This window comes from Nuphar pumila, chromosome 9 (genome assembly GCF_984573655.1).
Source record: "Nuphar pumila chromosome 9, dmNupPumi1.hap1.1, whole genome shotgun sequence".
Lineage (NCBI taxonomy): Eukaryota > Viridiplantae > Streptophyta > Magnoliopsida > Nymphaeales > Nymphaeaceae > Nuphar > Nuphar pumila.
The window spans coordinates 86831620-86853664 of NC_143257.1; the positions used below are offsets into that span (position 1 = coordinate 86831620).

The 22045-nt window shown below is 37.8% G+C and overlaps 1 protein-coding gene across 4 annotated transcripts in view; it reads left to right on the plus strand.

Moving 5' to 3' along the window:
• The first annotated feature begins 381 nt into the window (after positions 1-381).
• Positions 382-22045, plus strand: part of LOC149828671 (uncharacterized) — a 67412-nt gene continuing 45748 nt past the window's right edge. For 3 of the 4 annotated variants that reach the window (XM_090017677.1, XM_090017675.1, XM_090017678.1), the window contains exons 1-2: positions 382-672; positions 975-1107. In XM_090017677.1, coding sequence (XP_089873803.1) covers positions 626-672; positions 975-1107 — 180 coding nt within the window. In that variant the 5' untranslated portion in view covers positions 382-625. The remainder of the gene's footprint in view (positions 673-974; positions 1108-22045) is intronic. The other variant, XM_090017676.1, reaches the window with a different exon arrangement.

Consider the following 22045-nt stretch of genomic DNA (forward strand, 5'->3'; position numbering starts at 1 on the left):
TGTTCTAACTCGCACAAAAAGTTTGAATCTGGATACCAAATCCAATATACCATATCAAAATTCAAGATAAATATGGATAGGAAGAGCCCATAGTGGATGTGATTCAAGATTCAAGGTCTGAATTGACATGTGTTCGGTTTTGGATATCTAATAAATGTACTGTACTTCATAAATCCCCAAAGCAGATCGGACCTTTTAGTTAGCCGGACACGGCACTTGGTTGACCCAAGTCCAACCCGATCATTGACAACATACCCGTCCAATGGAGAGAGAGAGAGAGAGAGAGAGAGAGACGGGGGTAAGGATTGCGATTTTTACGCGTCTCTTGCGATTTCTTCCAAGTTGCAAAGGTGGGAGGAGTTACTTCTTTCCGAGAGATTTTTTAGTAGGACTAAAAATCCCAATCCGCGTCCGTACGTATGGACAAAATGGATAGATGAAGCATCACTGCTCCATTCCTTAGAGCGATTCCCCACACGGTATCTTCCTCAGTTTCTGGTTTGACCAGAGAGAAACCATAAAGGAATCTCTCTTTCTCTCTATGCAAAAACGTGATATACCCAATTCTCCCGTTTTGATCTTAGCTTCTCCCCTTTTCTCCGATTGGTGATCGAATAATTCCGAGATGTCTAGCCACAAGTTGTTCAAGAAGAGTTTCAACGCGGGGAAATGGTAAGATTCCGATCTCTTTGCTGTATTTTTTTTTTATGTTTTCTGATGGGAACATCGTGCGGTTGTTGTGGCTTTTTATTTGTAATCCAGAAAACTTCTAATCGATTTATGTTGTGGGTGTTGTTAGTCTCGACAAAATATGATGTTGCTATGTCGGTTTATGATGTGGGTATGCTTTGTTTTCTAAGAATATGATGTTGGCATCGTTTTTTAATTGTGTTTGTCTTCTTAATTGTGAGTTTTTTGGTAAATAGTGCTGTGATTTGTGATTTTAATTTATTTTCCTTGTTGGTTTTGAGTAGCAAGACGTCTCTGAAGCTTGCCTCGTCGAGGATGAGGTTGTTGAGGAACAAAAGACAGGAACAATTGAAGGTGATGAGGAGAAACTTGGCTCAGCTTCTTCAGTCAGGCCAGGAACAGACTGCTAAGGCTAGGGTATTCTTCTTTTATTTCCATTTTCTGATCGGTACTTGTTTGAATTAATCTACAAATTAGATTTTTACTCATTTTGTCTTTTTTGGGCTTTTTCTTCTTCACCATAATTTGCTACGTAATCAAAGAAATATTGGGTTAATTTTTCTTGTTGATAGGCTTTAGGCCTCTTGAAATTCAGCATTAGATCTTTTTGTTCCAACTTCACTCTGTTAATTTGGTGGCTTGACATGATTGTATCTGGCTATGTCTGTGGATTGACAATTTGACATGAGTCGATGTGAAAACTTCACTCACAGGGTGTTCATATTCTTGATGGATCTGGGACACAGTTGTTCCAATAACTAGAATTCTGAACCTCAAGTAGGAGCAGCAGATGAAGGGAGCCATCACTTTGGTTCATTTGTATTTTTTGTCAGTTTAGAAACAATCAGATTAAAACTGCTGGCCGTGTAATTAGTTGATGCCGCCATAGATAGAGATATGCCTTTTTCTTGTATGCGTTGTGCTTATGTGCTGATTGTTGAGTTTATAGATGTGTTCAGCATAGTTCATTTTGATAAGAATCATGATCATGTTTTTTGAATACAAAAAAAAAGTTTTTTAGGTCATCAATTTTGGTACATTGTGGGCCATCAATCTTTGTAGATCCGAAAAGACCTATATATAAGTCACAATTACATGATCCAAAACCTGTTTTTTTACCAAAAAAAAAATGCATGGAGATCATATCTATGGTGCCTGATCGACAAAAAAATAAATAAATTTGAAAAATTAAAGCTTCTATTAGGTGGGAGTAGGTGCTCCCAGAGCACCCCAATATATATATATATATATATATATATATATATATATATATATATATATATATATATATATATATATATATAAACTCCTAAAATCAAACCCTATTCAATCTCCAAGACAGATGGAAGAACTAAACACCTGTCTGTAGAGGCACACAACCCAAGACCAGGATCAAGTCGCTCCTTGACTGAGATGATCAGATGCTTCTTCTCTCCTCCATAAATGGCTCTGATACCACATTGGATCTCAATCGACCATGAAAAGTATGAAGAAGAAGAAGCAACAAAGAATGAGAAGCTAGAAACTTCATTAGCTTGAGAAAGGAAATAATATAACAATAAAAGGCATCTACCCCCACGGCCTAACAGTACATGTAATAAATTGCCATCCTATATTTGACATAATACAAGGAGAAAAAGTACAGAATTACTCCCATAAACAATAGTATATACAAAATTGGGGTAGCACAAATATAAAATAAAATATGGTACATATTTTCAACACTCTCTTCTAGAGTTCATCTTCTTGCTTTGATCTCTGTGTGTGTGTACACGCGCACACACCATATCAAAGAGTGGAGTCTTGCCTCTCCATGCATTTTCCAGTAGATCAAACTGGACATATGGGGTTAACATGGTCCATTTACTAGAGAACATGTTTTTCAAATCACATATAGGAGAGGGACGGCAATTGATCAAATGACCAACCTGACAATTGAATGGATTGGGGGAGGAGAATGCATTTCTTCTATTCCTTCTACCTGGCCAAAATTATTCCTTAACAAAGCCCCTCCTATTGGAGTTCCTAGCTTAAGTTTTTTGTGTAATCCTTTTGTCCTAATCTATTTGTATTCTCATTCTACTTTCTTCTTGTATGGACATTCTATCTTTCTAACCTTGCTTATAATTTAGTCTACGTACTAGGTACTACTTCTTTTCTATGAAGCTATTAATAAGAATAAGTTGTATATTTTATCACTTTGATGATTCTTCTGTGCCAATATAGCATGCGGATGGTTCCATTGCTTTGGTTGATATAGTGTGTGTGTACTTAAAGGTATGGAACTATTGAGTAAAAATCAGATCCTTTTTATATTTGTTATTTTTCTATTAACCAGGTCCTGTAGATATGATCTACATGGCATTTTTTAGTATGTAACGGGGTTTGAATCATATGATTGCAACATGTAAGAAGATTTTTCTAGGGCTTCAAAGTTCAACAGTCCACAATGTGCAAAAAATTCATGAGTCAAAAAATTGTATATTTATGTCAAAAAACATGATCAAAGATCCGATCCCTAGCAAATAAAACATGTTGAACACATCAATGTGGTTAGATTGAGTTGATACAACTTCCACTTATGATTTCCAGCTCAATACTCTCATACCTTCATTAGTACCGAACACAAACATATATATATATATATATATATATATATATATATATATATATATATATATATATATATATATATATATATGTTCAGTCCCTTCTAAGTAGATCAGACAGTTCAGCAGACGTGAAGAGCTTTTGAATGTTACAAATACCCTTTCCCGCAGGACCTCCCCCTTGTGGCCCCCCTACTATGAACCCTCTCTTCATTTTCTCTCTCTCTTTTCGTTTCCTGCATTATAGAGTAACCCCCCCCCCCCCCCCCTATGTTCAGTCCCTTCTAAGTAGATCAGACAGTTCAGCAGACGTGAAGAGCTTTTGAATGTTACAAATACCCTTTCCCGCAGGACCTCCCCCTTGTGGCCCCCCTACTATGAACCCTCTCTTCATTTTCTCTCTCTCTTTTCGTTTCCTGCATTATAGAGTAACCCCCCCACCACCACCGTCACCTCTTCTTCTACCTCTGCCTCGTTTGCCGCCTCTCTCTCTTCTGGCGAGCTCTCTGTTGGTGACCCTACCATCTGTGTTGCCTCGACCATCACCACCACTACCGTCACCTCTTCTTCTTCCGCTAATCTCTCCATTTGGTGACCTCTCTCTCTCTCGTTTCTCCTCCCCTTTCTTTCTCTTTCCCCTCTCTTCCTCCCTTCTTGCTGTGGTACTGAGCACCGACAACCACCATCGGCCCCTGTCTTGTGCAAAGTCATTGGACTCAGCTCGCCAGAGTCCCCTCCTCGCTGAAGCCAAATTCGCCTGACCAATCCTGCTGAAGACCCCATTTGCTAGAGGTCCCTGCCCCTGCTAGCCGGAACCCCATTCACCAAATTCGCCGGACCCAGCTACTTCGTCTTGTTCCGTTTTATTCTGATCACTAAAATTTAGATTTTTTTTCTTGTCGGCAACACTTGCCTGTGCCCTCCTGCTCGCCAGCGACGCTCGTCGGAAGTCCCCTGCTCGTCGGTGACCATAATTTAGCATCCCAACTTGTTCCATATTGTGGAAGAATAGATGCATCTAAGTCCCTTTGCCTGATACCTTAACATAAAGAAAAGCATGGTCCTGACCTTTAATGTTCTTCTCTTGCTTAAAAATCAAAGTTGCAGAGACCACCCTGTTAGCTATTCCAAGACTACGTTCTTTTTGAGATTGCTGACCTCAGTTAGGCATATAGACCCCTTCATACATTCTCTGAGCATGAGTCTGAGAGTTTGTCAAGTCCCAAAGAGCAAAGATGACTGTATATGCACCTTTTTCTACAAATTCATGATCACCATCTTTCTGAACTTGTGTGCTTTCTTTTACTTTTACTTTTTCTTTTCCCCAAACAGCATACCTCTCTTTGGGGTCACTATTTCACACTGTGCATCCCTATCAGCGTGGGCTGATTACTATAGTAGAGCCTTTATAAACATAGTAAAACCATCAGCATGGGCATTTTTAAGAGGAAATACAATTATATTATTGTTGATTTATTTTAAATTGGTTGGTTCCAGTTCCTCAGCATGACAAAGTTGAGAAATGTTCAAAGGAAATAAATGTGAACATGGAAGATGGATAAACAGCATTGCAACTTATTTTTCTCAGATGCGCCGCATATCTTTATGCATAAGTTGACTGCATTTTCCCTTGTCTGACACCGACTAGGCATGATAGAAGTCAATTGAAGATCTGTCTGGTTTCAGTCTCCACACAACTAGTATTTTGAATGATGAAATTTACATAAGACGCACAATTTGGCCATTGCATTGCTCTTCTTTGCTTTTAACAACAGATAAAAATTTGGACTCTTCTGCAAGAGTGACTGCATTGCTTGACAATAGAGTAAAATAAGCATTTATTACATTTTTCTGAGAGAAACATTATGTGATTACTGTGTCAATCAAAATCCAGTCATTGATTCTCACAATTGGTGAGAAGCCACTAACCAATGACCTTGAGCAACAAACATCAACATTTTCCAGTTTATATATGCACTAATTATACAGTTGTCAGCCATGTTGATTCTTAAATGTTACACCGATCATATCCACTAAACCAAGAAGGATCCACTAAACCAAGAAGGCCCAGTGTTTCTCAAGAAATTCTCTTCTTCATGATAAAAAGGCTTGAATTCCTCCCTCCAGCCTTGAACCCCAAGGCTATGACCATCAAACTTGTCACTACCACCATCTTTATGTTGTACTGGTCTCACAACTTCTTTGGGCAACCACGTCTCTGCAAAAAACTGCTTCAGAGTCTCAATCACACTCTCCTGAATTTTCTTCTACTTATCCTTCTCCAAGTAGGCCACCTCAGCTTCCTGTTCTGCTCTGACAGCTCATGCCTGCCATATTACAAAACCAAATAATAAACATCTATACAAGTTTGCTGTCTGATTTTTTCACTGCAGTAGATACGCCTATGTGTGTGTGTGTGTGTGTGTGTGTGATGTTTCTGCATGGCTAGGCCTCGCATGCCCAGAACCAGGCCAGGTGTTAATTAAGTCCTGTGCACCATTTTTACATTAGGTGCGCCAGGTGTTAATTAAGTCTTGTGCCTAATCCAATCCGTGCCTACCGCCAGGCTATTGAGTATAAGTCACCTGTTTTTCATATTTTTCATATTTTTTTTGTAGACCAGACCTTGTGCTTGATCAAGTTTCAAGTTTTTATTCACCGAGTATAAATCTTACCATATTTGATCAGAAATAGTGCTCTTGATTCTATCATATGCTTCTTTTGATACCAAGGCCCAACCTTCAAAAACATGGAAGATGATAAACTCCCCAACATTCAAACAAATCCAATCACAATTCACCTTTATATCTTTTTTATGGCAAAGATGAAGCACGGATGCACAAAATCACATAGGCCCATCCCCAACTTTAAGCCTTTAGAGTCACAGGAAGCATCCCATGCAAGCCCATCAAAAGGGACACCAGCAGCATGACAATAACGATAAGATTAATAGATCTAGCAACAAGTAGAGACTCCACTCATTTACCTATCGAACTCTAAGTACAAGAAAGAAATCCAATAAAAAATGAATGGTTAAAAAGTGATTATAACATCATACAAATAAAATAACCTTGTTGGAAAATTCAATATTGGAGCAGGACCCCACACATCATACAAATAATCTGGTTGGGAAATTATTATGAAAACATGTATTATAGGTGTACAAAGCCACACATCCACACATCATACAAATAAGCAAGGAAAAAACCACACTCCCCTTGTGGGGACTGATCAGTGAGGTCTCTTCTCATCAGAAATGCAGGATCCATGAATGTAATCATCTGAAAATAACTTTCTCCTCTTGGCTCCTGGACTTGGATACACATGACAGGTCTGGTGAAATACAAACTTGTGAGTTCTCCATGTTCCAATTTCAAGCCCCTGCATGATATTATAGCAGGAAAACACACCCTCCTGCTGGATGGATAAGAGACGGAAAAAGAACACTCATCAAATTTCTTCTTATTCTTATGCAACTGTAAGCTTGAATCAGGAAAAAAATGTAATTCTTTGACTCACTGTCTCTATGAAGAAAAAGTAAAAGTAAAAGAAAGCAGACAAGTTCAGAAAAGAAAATCCCCCAAAGATAAAACCATAAAACCTTGCCAAGAATATGTAATTATGATTGAAACAAAAAAAATGGGTTTTGAAGATTTACATCTATGACTCTGAACACTGAGGCATGCCTTGCTTTAGCATTAAACTTTGTGATAAGTTAATTGACATAACAAAATGGGGTAACAGAACACAGCCTCCACTCCAATGTATTCACAGCCAAGAGTTCCATTCTCTGAATGGCATCATTGGAGAACAACAACAACCGAAATTGATAGAACATTACCAACTAAAATCTCTAGAAAAGAAACATTTTTCATCTAAAAAAAGAAGCAATTTTCTTGCCTACAAACCTACAAACATGAATCCAACCCAAAATCAAAATCTCTAGACAGCAACTCACTTCTATTATTCTTTTCGAGAGAAATCTATCCATATAGGTCAGAGAAGTTTGTTGTTTCCAACCCAAAATCAAAATAGTCCTTCCTCTGATCATCACAAAGCCAAATAAATACATCAAAAAACCTACAAATATGAATCACAGAACCAAGAAAAGGAAGAAAAAAAGAAAAAAATCAAGTAAAAGAACCCACTTTTTTAAGAGAGAGAGAGAGAGAGAGAGAGAGAGAGAGAGAGAGAGAGAGAGGTGCCTTGAATTGAATATTTAACATTTGAATAGTTGACAAACATGCATAAAAAAGAGACATAAAGATACTATCAATAAAGCGAAACAGTCACAGATCACCATCTATAAATACCTCTGCCTGTCCTCTTCTCGTCTATCTAAATTCACACGTTAATACATACCAGCAAACACACACAAGATCATAGACCACCAACCAAACACGAAGATGATTCGTACCACCACCCTCATCTTCATCCCTCTCTTCTTCACCTTCTTCCCCTCCTCTTTCTCACAAGACGTCACTGCCCCGATCACTCCAGACAATGCATGGAACCTCACCTCCAACCCTTCCTTCTGCGAGTCCCTCTTACACCAAAATCACTCTCTACCCTCTCCGGCTACGACTGATACCTCGTCAAGAAGTCCTTGGATTAGTGAACCAGGTTCTCCTCCCTCATAGACCAAACCATAAGGGACAACGCCACTCTCACACTACAAGCAACAAGTGCACTCAATGACTGCCTCCTCCTATCCCAACTCACCACCGATTTCTTGCTCTCCTCACTCTCCACCCTCAACTCCAACGACATCACCAACATGCCCAATGACCAAACTGACTTGGTGCACACCCTGTAACGACCCGATCCGGGGCCTCTCGAGCCCGGGTTCGTGGACGTTAGTTCTGAGAGAGAAAATACTCAATAATCTAAAAAACAACTCAAAACCATGCCATAAATTTTTTTTTCCATTTAATAATTGAAGGTCTATACATCCATTTACAGTATCATAACAATCCAAAGACAAAAGCAGAATAAAAAGTAAAGGTGAACCATACTTCTGATGTGGCAGAGTCGCAGTTCGATACTACGTCCTGTGAGTGACAACAGTTCTTGAACCTACAGTTGTAACCAAAAGAAGGGGGTGAGTCTACAACCCAGTAAGATTCTATTTACAAATAGACACGACCGTTACAACTGGAGTGAGCTCTAAGCTCCTAGTCTTAGTTTAGTTTGCTACTTATGCACACATGTTATTTACGAGTTTTACTCCATTTTTACCGTATTTCTATTATCATTCTCAAACACATCTTCTACTCTAATCGGTTATTCTGAACATAGCCTCATCGAGCGTAGCAAAAAAGGTTCATTTGTACATAAATCGTATTTCACTACATTAACACTTAAACCCTACTCATATATATGTATGTATATATGTAGGGTTTATGTAACATTAAACTAGTTATGTTTAACATTTGATGAATTCAACCTTATTAAAATAACTAAAATACCCTTAAACGAATGACATTTTTTAAAATGCATGATTACTTTTTGAAGTAAAAAAGGTAAACCTCGATAGATTTATAAAGTTACTTTTTTGGAAAAGGTGTTTGACTTTTCATTTTCCTCCAAATTCAAAAGTTCCATAATACCCAAAAAAGTTTCATACGATTAGCTATCACCTATATTACAATTCTAAGAAACTTCAACCAAGCCTAACAATATAATTAACTATCATATAATACCTTTAAACAATAAAAAATGTACAAGAGTGCCCAGTGCTCTCTCTCTCTCTCTCCCTATATGTATAGGAAATGTGGATAGTCCAACCAAAGGAAGGTCCAAGATCTACAATCGATGATAATCGACGGCGTTCATTCTCTAACAGTCGAGTTTTTCATTGATCTGACTTTACATATTGGATTTTTATCATTCACTTAGTGAGCGACATGTTTTGGATTATGAATTTTTTATGTTTAGATGCATTTTTGAAAGCACAAAAAATCAACGGCCCATAATACTTTGTATTGTAAAGTTTTAAATACATTGTGAGACATCGATTTTTCACGTTTCGAAAAGCATGTCTATATGTCGTGTAAAATCTTTGTGTAAAGCATATTTCTTACTAAATAAATTACAAAGAACAAATATATGAGTTCCGATCGATGAGATGCTCAAGCATTGGAGAAGGGGAGCCGTCCAATCGATGTTGGTTGTAGATTTTGGAGCTTGCTTTGGTTGGACGGTCGCTTCCTTATATATATATGTTAACAAAACAACATCTAACAACATATAGCTAATTATGTATTGCTAATGCTTTCATATTAATATAGGTATGAATATAGTAATTGTAATGTAATAAAGTTGCATATAAGATACATAAAAGCTACTGAGTTGCTATGCAAAAAGTAATACAAATTAGGCTGATAAGCTATTTCTCATATGTTCAAAAATTCAACAATTTGAAGTTTTGAACAGATTTTGCTATATTAAGATACAAAGAACAAACATATGCAATTAAGAGGGAGCACAACAATCCAACATGCATATAGAAAAACATATCAAATTAAATATGGTAATTCAAAAAAATAAAAGGAATTGTTTTTTGTAGTGAAAACAATAAAACTAAATTCCAAAGTCACGGTGCATTTATATTCTATATACTATATAAATCCGTGCACAGATTTATTTGAGACGAACAAGAGAAAAAAGGGGCTTATGGTTGCATTTAGGGATCCAAACAGATATGGTTTCGGATCCCAAAATACATTGGGGAGTCGGGTCAGTTCAGATTTGGGACAGCCAAAATTTGCAAATTCCTCTTCCTGGATCCGACCCATTTGCAACCCTAGCTGCATTATATAAAATCACACTACAAATAGTGAGGAACTAGAATTCCTATATATATATATATATGAGAAATTGAATTCCTCAACTTGGGAATTAGAATTCTAATGAAAATAAAAACTCAGCCATGAGATTTGAGATTCCCATGGTAGGAATCAGGATTCCCTTGTTGGGAACTTCCTGGGATTCACAATTCCCACCTTATAGTAGCGCTTTTAGTAACTAGGAGATAAACTCACACATACACACACAACTTTGCAAGTCCTATTTCTCCATTCTTGTCTATCTAGAGCTACAATCAGTTTATAGTCCTTCATGTCACCTCTAACCAGAGTTACCAGAAGTTTCTTAGATAGGTGGGAAGCTCGCTTCGGAAGCCCGATACTCCTCGCTTTCGAAACTTGATGAGAATCTCGATTCTCCCACGCTTCTCCTATGCTTCATCTATTCTTCTTATATGTTCTATCACTCTACTTTTCATGTTTTTTATGTATTTCCTCTCACGCTTCTCACTCACTTCCATGTGCTTTATCTTAATTGGCAGTCACCATTTTTAGATTTTGTTATAAATTTAATTCTTACACTAAAAAATCATCACATTTAAGAATAGTCACTTTTATTTGAGTTCTATTTCGATTTTCATTCAATTTTTATATTGCTTTTTTTTTATTCCTCGCTTCCCACTTCCTATACATTTTAAAATGTATCGCTTCTCGCTTCCGCTTCCTAGTCTGGCAACCTTGCCTCTAACTGCCTCCTTTTAAGTGTGGTTTTCCTCTTATTTTAGTTCCTTCTACTTGTACCATGACAACCTTTCTTACAGAGCCGTGAGAGGTATTCGTGCAACATGTCCTAACCATCTTAAACAACATTCACTTATTTTGTCTTTTATGGTCTGACTCTTAGGTGCATTCTATTATATTCAATTCTAATTTTATCTTTTCTTGTAACCCTAGACATCCATCTTAGCATTTGCATCTTTGCAGCATGCACTTTGTCTTCTTATCTCTTCTTAGTCGCCCAATATCGACTCCATATAATAGTGTTGGTCTTATAGCAATCTTGTAAAAATATCCTTTCAATCATAGATGTACTCTTTTATCACATAACACATCACTAGTTTGTCTCTACTTAACCCAACCATCACTAATCCTATTAGTGATATTTTTTTCAAATCCCTCATTCCATTATAATATAGACCCTAAATACTTAAATTTATGACATTGTTGGACAAGCATATCTTGTATTTTTATGATATTGCTCTCACTGACTCCTCTAATGTTCTAATTGCTTCTCTACATCTTCTATCTTGACTAACCAGTATACTATTTATTTGTGAATAGCATACACCAAGGGACTTCTATTTGGATAGAAGACATTATTTTATCCATAACCAAAGGAAAAAGGTATGGACTTAAATTGGACCCTTAATGCAACCAACTCTAATAAGGAGCAACCTTGTCTCATCACCTATAGTTCTAATGGTCGTAATCTATGCCACAGGGATTCGGCTAGCAGGGTGCCGCACCCGCGTCGACGCGACTCAACGCGGGTGCGTGTGTGGCACCGGGTGCGGTCAACCCGACCCTGGGTGCGTTGACCGCACCCAGAGTCATTTTTGTCCATTTTTTTTTTGGATTTTTTTTTTAAATTTTTTTTTGCCCTATGAAATGGGCTGCGGAATTTAAAAAAAAATTCTTTTTTTTTGCGGGGGGGGGGGGGGGGGGGCGCTGCCCCCCTATAACCCCGCGCCAAGGGCACCCCCCTGGACCCTCGCTTGCTGACAGCGCAGCGGGACCCGCGTCGGGGGGAGCCCCCGGACCCCCCTTCCTGCAAGGGCAAAAACAATGAATCATGCTCCACAACTCATCACTTTCATCTTTGGGGACAACCATATAAGATAAAAAAATGGTAAAAAGCAAGTTGGGCACACATTCAGATATACATCTAAAAAAATCAATGCCTCTGCAAACATAAAACAAAAGGCTTCTCATGAAGAGGGATCAATCTAGGGAGTTAATAAGTGTGTTGACTTCCATAGCCATCTGCAGGTGTTAACACATGACCATAAAATACACCCTTGAAGTTTAAAAATGACTTGGCGGTTCCATGCATTAATGGACACCAGTAGCTATTTTGCCAATTTTGTGTAAAAATAAGTTACACACTTATTAGCTGTGCATTCAAAATGCACAATTATTAATATGTTTTCCTAATAAAAATTACTAAAATGTCCATAATTGTGACAATTAATACACCTAATCACCATATCAGTTTTTAAATTTGTTAGGGGCATAAAATTGTGGTGAACGTGCTAACATGCATAAATGTCATGGACCTTAACAACTACCATACATTCATACATATACACCATACATTCATACATATACACTATACATGATATATATTTATATTTTTGCCCCTGCCGCACCCCCGCACCCGGGTTTTTTGGAAGTGCCGAATCCCCGCACCCGCACCCGCACCCATGTGACATAGGTCGTAATTGCCTTTGCATACATATCTTGAATTATTTTAATATAAGGGATCTGTTTCTTAACACTAACCAAGTTCTTTGGGACTCTGTCATAAGCTTTCTCTAGATCTATAAAAACGATATGCAAATTTCTATCATTCTCTCTAAATCTTTCCATAAGCTATCTTAACAAAAATATAGCTTCTATCGTTAACCTTCCTATCATAAAGCTAAACTAATTTTTTGATACACTTGATTTTCTTCTCAAATGTTGCTCTATTATCCTCTCCCATAGTTTCATGGTGTGACTCATATGTTGAATACCTCTATAGTTAGAGCAATTTTGAGTATCACCTTTATTCTTATATATAGGAATCATAATACTCCATCTCCACTTTGACATTCTTTCTATATACAAAATATTATTAAACAATTTAGTTAACCATGTTATCCCAATATTACCCATTGACATCCAAAATTCAATTGGTATATCATTTGACGTGCTTTGCTTTTATTCATCTTCTTTATAGTCATTTTAACTTCTCATCAATTCCATCTACCATTCCTTGACTAAAATCTCCATCTTTCTTTACCTCATTATTCCATTATTCATTTAATAGATGACAAAATTATTTTTCCCACCTTTGTTTAATTTGGTGATTCTTAACCAAAACTTTTTCATCTTCATCCTTAATACACTTGGCTTAAGACTATAGTTTTTCTCTCTACTTTTAACTAGCTTATATATATATATATATATAGGATAACTGGAATATTTAAACCAGCTAACTATGTAAACTGGTATGCACCAAGATTTTCATAGGTTTTTATATATATTTTTTCTAAAATTTCACCATACAGATGCGATCTAGATGCTTGGTTTTATAAAAACAAACTCTTAGATCATCTGATCACGATGTATAAGAAGGATCCTTTAAGGTTTGAAAATCAATGGTTCAAAATTTTCATAAATATTCAAGCATACAAAATCACATTTCTTGATCCGATTACGATTATCCAATACTCGATTCGAAGCAAATGGACCACGCCGAATGCATCTGCAGGGTTAGATTTGCAAAAAACCCTATGAAAATCTTGCTTCATACTTGTTTACATATTTTGCTGGTTTACATATTCTAGTTTTCCTATATATATCCTTTGCACCCTCTTTTGTATCCAACTTAGTATATAATATATATGTTATAATCTATGTCACAGGGATTCGGCTAGCAGGGTGCCGCACCCGCGTCGACGTGACTCGACGCGGGTGCGGGTGCGGCACCGGGTGCGGTCAACCCGACCCTGGGTGCATTGACCGCACCCAGGGTCATTTCGGTCCATTTTTTGGTTTTTTTTTTTAAAAAAAAAAATTTCCCTATGAAATGGGCTGCGGAATTTAAAAAAAACCCGTGCCGGTGGGAACCCCCAGACTCCCCTTCTATATATATATATTTACATTTTGCCCCTGCCGCACCCCCGCACCCAAGGTTTTTGAAAGTGCCGCACCCCAGCACCCGCACCCGCACCCGCACCCATGTGACATAGGTTATAATAGGCAATATACTTTTCCTTTCACAACCCATCATGCCTCTTTTTGTGTTTTGCCCTTCTTATCTTTGAATGAGTTTTGAACTTTTTCATTTCACTACCAAGTTTCTTTATACATATGACATATGCTCTTAGTCTCACCAAGCACTTGCTTGACAACCTACTTGATTGTATATGCCATCTCTTGCCAAAGTTGGTCAACATTTACCATCAAGTCCCACTCCTTGTTCTAGTAATAAATCTTTCACTTTTTCTACATTTATCTCCTTTGAAATTCCACCACCTAATTCTTAGATTTCTCTTGATATCTCTTCTAATTATCTTTCTCTTTATGTATAAATCAAAATCTAATAGTCTATGTTATGTAGTAATATATTTTCTGGAATTACTTTGCAATTTCTGCACATTTTTATTTCTCTTCGTCTCAAAAGAAAATAGTCAATTTGTGTCGAATGTGTTCTGTAGACGATGCACCGAGCCCTAGAGAGAGAGAGAGAGAGAGAGAGAGAGAGAGAGAGAGAGAGAGAGAGAGAGAACTCGATCTCGTTATTAGGGCCTCTCTCTATGTTAAATAGAGAGGCTTAAAAGCATAATTACAATCAAGCACCATTATAAAAGCAAAAATACAAATAGCATCTTAATATAAAAGGACTTCACTTAAAACCTCCTATTCTCAACACTCCCCTCAAGCTGGAGCATAGATATCAATCATGCTCAGCTTGTCACAACATTTTGAGAAATTTGGTCTAGCAAGAGGCTTTGTAAACATATCTGCAACTTGGTCTTCCGACTTTAGATATTTGGTAGTGATATGACCAACTTGAACCATATCTCTTACATAGTGGCAATCAACCTCAATGTGCTTTGTTCTCTCATGAAAGACAGGATTGTTCGCTATATATGTTGCAGCCTTGTTATCACACATCATGGTCATAGGAGAGGGAACCTTCACCTGAAGATCATGAAGAACAGTACGAACCCACATCAATTCAACAACTGTTTGGGCCATAGCCCGATATTCTGATTGTGCACTCGACCTAGAAACCACATTTTGTTTCTTACTTCTCCAAGAGATCAAGTTGTCTCCCAGGAACACACAGAATCCTGTGGTAGATTTTCTATCCACTACAGATCCTGCATAGTCAGCATCAGAATAGGCCACTATCTCTAGAGTTCCACCTTTCCTGAACAATAACCCCTTTCCAGGAGAAGATTTCAGATATCTGAGAATCATAATAGCTGCATTCCAGTGTACCTCAGTTGGTTTGTCCATAAACTGACTAACTTTGCTTACTGCTAAAGCAATATCCGGCCTGGTCACAGTTACATACAATAGTTTCCCTATTAGGGAGCGATAGCTTTTGCTATCAACCAGTTTTGACCCTTCTTCAGACAACTGGACTTTATGGTCCATGGGAATATTTGCTGGTTTAGCTCTCAACATTCCCGTTTCCTTTAATAAGTCAAGAACATACTTTCGTTGAGACAAAACCATCTTTTCACGGCTCCTGGCAACTTCTATACCCAGAAAATACCTGAGTGAACCAAGGTCTTTTGTAACAAAGTGTTTTTGAAGATGAGCCTTTGTGGCTTCAATAGCTTTCACATCATCTCCTGTAAGAATGATGTCATCCACATATACCACCATAACAACTATGCCAGAGCTAGTTTTCTTTATAAATAGTGTATGATCTGCTGCTGACCTATTAAAGCCAAAGCGTGACATCACTTCAAACAACTTTTGAAACCATGCACGAGGACTTTGTTTCAAGCCATAAATCGCTTTTTTCAATCTACACACCTTCTGACACTCCCCCTCAACCTCGAATCCTGGAGGTTGTTGCATGTAAACGGTCTCAGATAAGTCCCCATATAGAAATGCATTTTTCACATCTAATTGGTACAAGCTCCAACCATGCTGAACAACTATTGAGAGAACAAGACGAATGGTACCCATCCGTGCAACAGGAGAAAAAGTTTCAAAGAAATCAATACCATATGTCTAAGTATACCCTTTGGCTACTAATCTGGCCTTGTACCTTTCAATAGAACCATCAGATTTGTACTTTATGGTATATACCCATTTACATCCAACAATGTCAGCATCTGCTGGGGAATCAACTAGATCCCATGTATGCTGAGATACTAAAGCATCCATTTCTTCTTGCATAGCCAGCTTCTAGCAGTTATCACGCTCTGCCTATTGATAGTTCAGAGAAATAGTTTCAGCAGATAAGGTTGAAATAAAAGTTTTCATCTGATTTCCAATTCTGGCATCGGAGACAAAATGAGATATGGGATATAAGGTACATTGTCGTGTCCCCTTTCGTAGAGCAATAGGCCTGTTATCATCATCGTGAAGATCACTATTGTCAGTAGAACTTACCTCAGGGGAAGAAGATGAAGGCACTTGCGGAGGTGGATCTCTACGCACATATACCAATGGAGGATTTTGAAATCTAGAAGAGGGTGAAGTTTGGTTCGGGAATGAGGGCACGGATTCCAAAGGAAAAGGAGGTATAGGTAATGGACAAGACTCAGCTGGATCAACCTGTAGCGGGGAACTGGTACTAGAGTAATATGGAGTGGATTCCAAGAAAGATACATCCGCACTGACATACTCTCGGCGAGAAGTAGGATCATAACATCGATATCCCTTTTGATTTTTGGGATAACCTATAAATATGCATTTTGTAGCTTGAGCAGCTAATTTATCACGGTCAGGGCCAAGTTTGTGTACAAAACAAACACATCCAAATACTTTGGGCGAGAGGGAGAAGAGGGGGGTATTGGGTTTTAGGATATGAATTGGAATTTGATCACCTACAGAAGAGGAAGGCATGCGGTTGATCAGATAGCAAGCAGTTGTAATTGCATCACCCCAGTATAACGCAGGAACATTGGATTGAATAATAATGGTCCTGGCAACATCAGGTAGGTGACGATGTTTTCGCTCAGCCACCCCATTTTGTTGAGATGAATAGGCACAAGAAGTTTGGGGTTGGATGCTATTATCTTGGTAAAATTGTAACAGACCTTTTGATTTAAACTCGAGAGCATGATCAGTGCGAACAATCTTGACACTAGATTCAAACTGAGTTTTTATTTCAAGAATTAAAGATTTGATAATACTTGGAACGTCAGAGCGTTCCTTTATTAAAAACACCCATGACAACTTAGAGAAATCATCAACAATAACTAAATAGTATCGACACTGAGTCCTAGTAGGAATCTTACTAGGACCCCATACATCTGCATGAAGAAGTTCAAAGACTTTATTACTAGACTGACTCTGACTCGAAGGGAACGAACTTCGATGATGCTTGCCCAGCTGACATGCCTCACATTGAAATGATGTGGTGGAAGGAATCTGAGGAAAGACCAAACGGAGCTTTGACAATGAAGGATGACCAAGACGACGATGCCACTGAACATGACTGAATGAATGTTCCACTGCAGCATGAATAGTACCCATTGGATGATGTAGGTAGTAAATTCCATTTTCTTCATAGCCTCCACCAATCTTCTTCCCCGTCAGCAAATCCTGAAAATGACAACCCATTGGATCAAATATTACTCTACAGTTTTGTTCTTTTATAAGGCAACTAACAGAGAGTAAACTTTGAGAAAATTTTGGAGCATGAAGAGCATTTTTCAACTGCAATGAGGAGGATATAGAAATATTTCCCTGACCAACAACCGGGGAGGAGCTCCTATCGGCTAATGAGACTCCAAGCTGAGCCTTAATATCCTTTAGATCTGAAAAAACAAGTGAATTTCCACACAAATGTCTGGATGCACCAGAGTCAATAATCCACTTACTATCAGTCGGATGAAGATGATTTCCGGTTGAATAGGCAACACTAGCTACAAGAGGGGGTGAAACTCAAAGGACGAAGAGCTATCAGCTCATCATATTCAGCACGACTGAGGGTGATACTACTGTCACTTGCAGAGATATTTTCCTGTGCCTTTGTTGCCTCGAGAGCAGTAACATTTGCTTTAGGAGCATATGACTTTGATGAAGAGGAGGTTGGTCGGCCATGCTTATCCCAACAACGATCTTCTAAATGTCCAGATTTTCCACAGAATGTACATTGAAGCTTTCCTCTACCTCTCACACCTCGTCCGCGACCTCGTCCTCTGATGTTCTGAAGATTTCCACGCCCATAACCAGATGAGACAACTAAGGCAGATGACTGAGTCACAAGCTGAGAATGTGGAAAAGAGATCGCAAGTCTACTCAGACGATTATATGCCTCAGCAAGAGTAGGTACATCCGAACCAGTCAACATTTGGACTTTTGCAACATAGAATTCTGAAGATAAACTTGTAAGAAACCAAGCAACCATAGTTTGTTCTTGATGATCCTTTTGTTTCGAACAACAGAGGGGTCTGTGAGCATTAAGTCTTTCAAAAGCAGCTTTTACGGAGGCATAATACTAGGCCAAGGTTTGATCTCCCTGCTGTAAATTATATATTTCCTGTTCAACTTGCAGGATACGACTCACATTAGTCTCTTGTGAGTACGTATCTCGAAGATTGTCCCACATCTGTTTGACTGTATTATAGTAAATTAAACCATCTGTAATATGGGGTTCGACACTATTCATAATCCATGACATAACTGTCATTATCTTCATCCCAGGTAACATATTTTCCCACCTTTTTAGTGGGTTCGTCTTCCAACAAGATATGTTTTCTACGATGTCCAGATACCGACATCATAAATGTTCTGGACCACCTGGCATAGTTAGTTTCATTCAACCTTACAGACGAGCCGTACGAAAATGGATTGGCAAATGCCTTATATTCTCCAATATTTTCCAATTTTGAATCACATTTTGAAGTTTCAGCCATACTTCTGGTTCAGCAAAAAAAAAACTGGACAGACTCCAATCAACACAGGGAAAAACGTGTGTTACACTCACACACCAACCGATATTACAATCAGCAGCTATTCACACACGAACAAAAACCCCACGACAGTAGTGAACAACAACCCACAAACATGAATTTTTTTTTTCAGCACGTCAGTGAATCACGACCAACATAACTTCTGCATAAGCATAACCTGTTTCATAACAGGGGCAGCTCCCCAGACATATACAGCTCGACAATTAGTCATTTTTCAATCACGAGCAACACCACTACGAGTTGGATTGCTGTTTAAAAAAAAACAGGAAGTCACGACATGAAATCACGATAAAAACAAACTCAGGGCCAAAAAATCAGGGTATCACGGCTGAAATAAAAGCACTGATATCTTTCACACATTCACTGCAGATCAGAAAGCAAAGATAGTAACGCACAGGAGCTAACGTGGTTCAGTGCAAACTGTACCCATGTCCACGATATCAAGATCTCACGCGATAAAAAAAAACAGGACCCCAAACATTTGCAGAATCACCAACAACAATCAAACTCCCAACGTAGGTAGTCACGAGAACTCACAGCGAAATTACAACCAATCATTTTCAGAATCACCAACAGCAATCAAACTCCCAGCGTAGGTAGTCACGAGAATCACGAGAACTCACAACGTAGGTAGTCACGAGAACTCACCAACAACAATCAAACATTTGCAGAATCACGACAGGAACTACCAACTCGGCAGTAGGTAGTCACGAGAACAAAAAAAACAACACCGAGGAGCTACGAAACCCACAGCAAGCATCCACGACCAGCAACACGCCCAGATCTGTCATCAGATCTTAAAAAAATTTTTAATCGCTGACCTGATTGAAAAAATATTCATTGGATCGAAGTTTGATCACGATCAAGAAAGCCTCCACGATCGACTGTGCTTTGATCACACTCCCACGATCGGCTAGGCTCTGATACCATGTAGACGATGCACCGAGCCCTATATATATATATATATATATATATATATATATATATATATAGAGAGAGAGAGAGAGAGAGAGAGAGAGAGAGAGAGAGAGAGAGAGAGAGAGAGAGACGGCTGCACAAGAAAAAGAGAACTCGATCTCGTTATTAGGGCCTCTCTCTATGTTAAATAGAGAGAGGCTTAAAAGCATAATTACAATCAAGCCCCATTATAAAAGCAAAAATACAAATAGCATCTTAATATAAAAGGACTTCACTTAAAACCACCTATTCTCAACATGTTCTACTCCTAGAAGTTATCAATTGCTCATCTTTCTTTTGAAAAAATATGTTTGCTATTGCAAGATCAAAAGCAAATGCACAATTTAGAATCATTTCGCCTACCTTATTCTTATCCCTAAATCTATATCCTCCATGAATTTTCTCAAATCCATTCTTTGTTTTTTCTACATGTTCATTCAAATCTCCACTTATCAATATGCTTTCATTTTTCGAAATTTGTTTAATTGCTTCTTCCATCAAGTCACAAAAATCCTAACACTTTTACTTAATCCTAATTGAAGTGCATATGCACTAATAACATTAAAAATCTCTCTATCTAAAACAATCTTCAGCCTAATGATCCAATCTCTTATCCTTTGTACCTCAACAACTGTCTTGTAAAACACCATCCACCACATTCCTTACTCCATTTGTGGAATTGTTTTTCCTACATACGTTAGTTTTAATCCATTTCTTAAATCTCTAGCTTTTTCTCCTTTCAATTTTTGTCCTCTGTAAATACATGATATTTATTTTCCTTCACTTCATAGTATCTACTAATTCAATAGTTTTTTTCATGTTAGTGTTCCTATATTCCATGATGCCATTCTTATCCTTCGACTTCCTTTTGCATACATCTATGTCTACTATTCACTACTACTGGGTTACGCCTTTATCTATCTTTATGAGGTATTATCCTCTCCCCTAAGGGAGAAAAGGGAAAAGGTGTTACAAGAAAAATTGAGAAAACATGAGATAAGGAAAAAAAAGGAGAGAAAGCCGCCAACATTGTCATGACATGAAGAGAGAGAGGGGTAAAAAATTAAATGATAACAAATGAAAAAACAAGTAAATTTTAAAAAATTTGAACTTTAGATAGGAAATTTCTACGCTCTTTTATAAGATAAAACACAGGGCTATTTATTGCTGGAGGTCATCACTTTGATAGTCGATATTTTGAGAAAACAAAAGGTAATTTATAAACTATTTGATACTCCTTATTTTTGAAGTATTCATACAATAAAGAAGTGTCCAAAACTTGAAGCGTCATGTCCTACAGTATCGAACACTTTGGAGTTAAAAATAGCCATTTATGAATGGTGTCAAGAAGTGTCAATAGTCGGACATAGCTAGACAAGGGTTTATTGAATCTCTTGCAGTATCCAAGTAACATAGATATACCAATTTGTTGATAGATGACTTCTTCACAAAGTTTCAACCTTTTTATCTTCATTTTAAATTCCTAGAATGTAAATGGAACAAACTTGATTCGGATCTAAACATTACTGAATTTGACCTAATCGAATTGGAATCATATTTGGAGTTGGGTGGGAAAAAGGTAATACCAATTTCGGATTTGATTAGCTAATCAGATATGTATTGTATGTAAATAGTTCATATTATCCATCAAATTAAGATTCAGGTTCAGTTGCAAAGCTGCACACAGAATCCAAATGCGATTATTGATTGGATGGCACCTGCTTTATCAAATTCAGCTAATAAGTTCCAGATTGGGTTGGATATCTGACCAGACCTGATCCTTGACACCCCTAGATTTTCCTCCATAGTTTCGGAATGAGTTTTTTTGTAGTTCAAAGTGTTTTTCATATATGTCAATTCCTTGTGGATGAGGCATTCTTTTTATTTCCCTTCCTTTTATTCCATTAAATTTTCTTGGTAATTGTTTTTCAAGCCCTCTCTGGTTGTTGCTTATGTATATAAGTATTGTTTACTTCTTTCTTTGGTTAGCATATGGAAATTAGTCTCTCTCTCTCTCACAGAGAAAGTTTAATGTAGTCATAGTCAA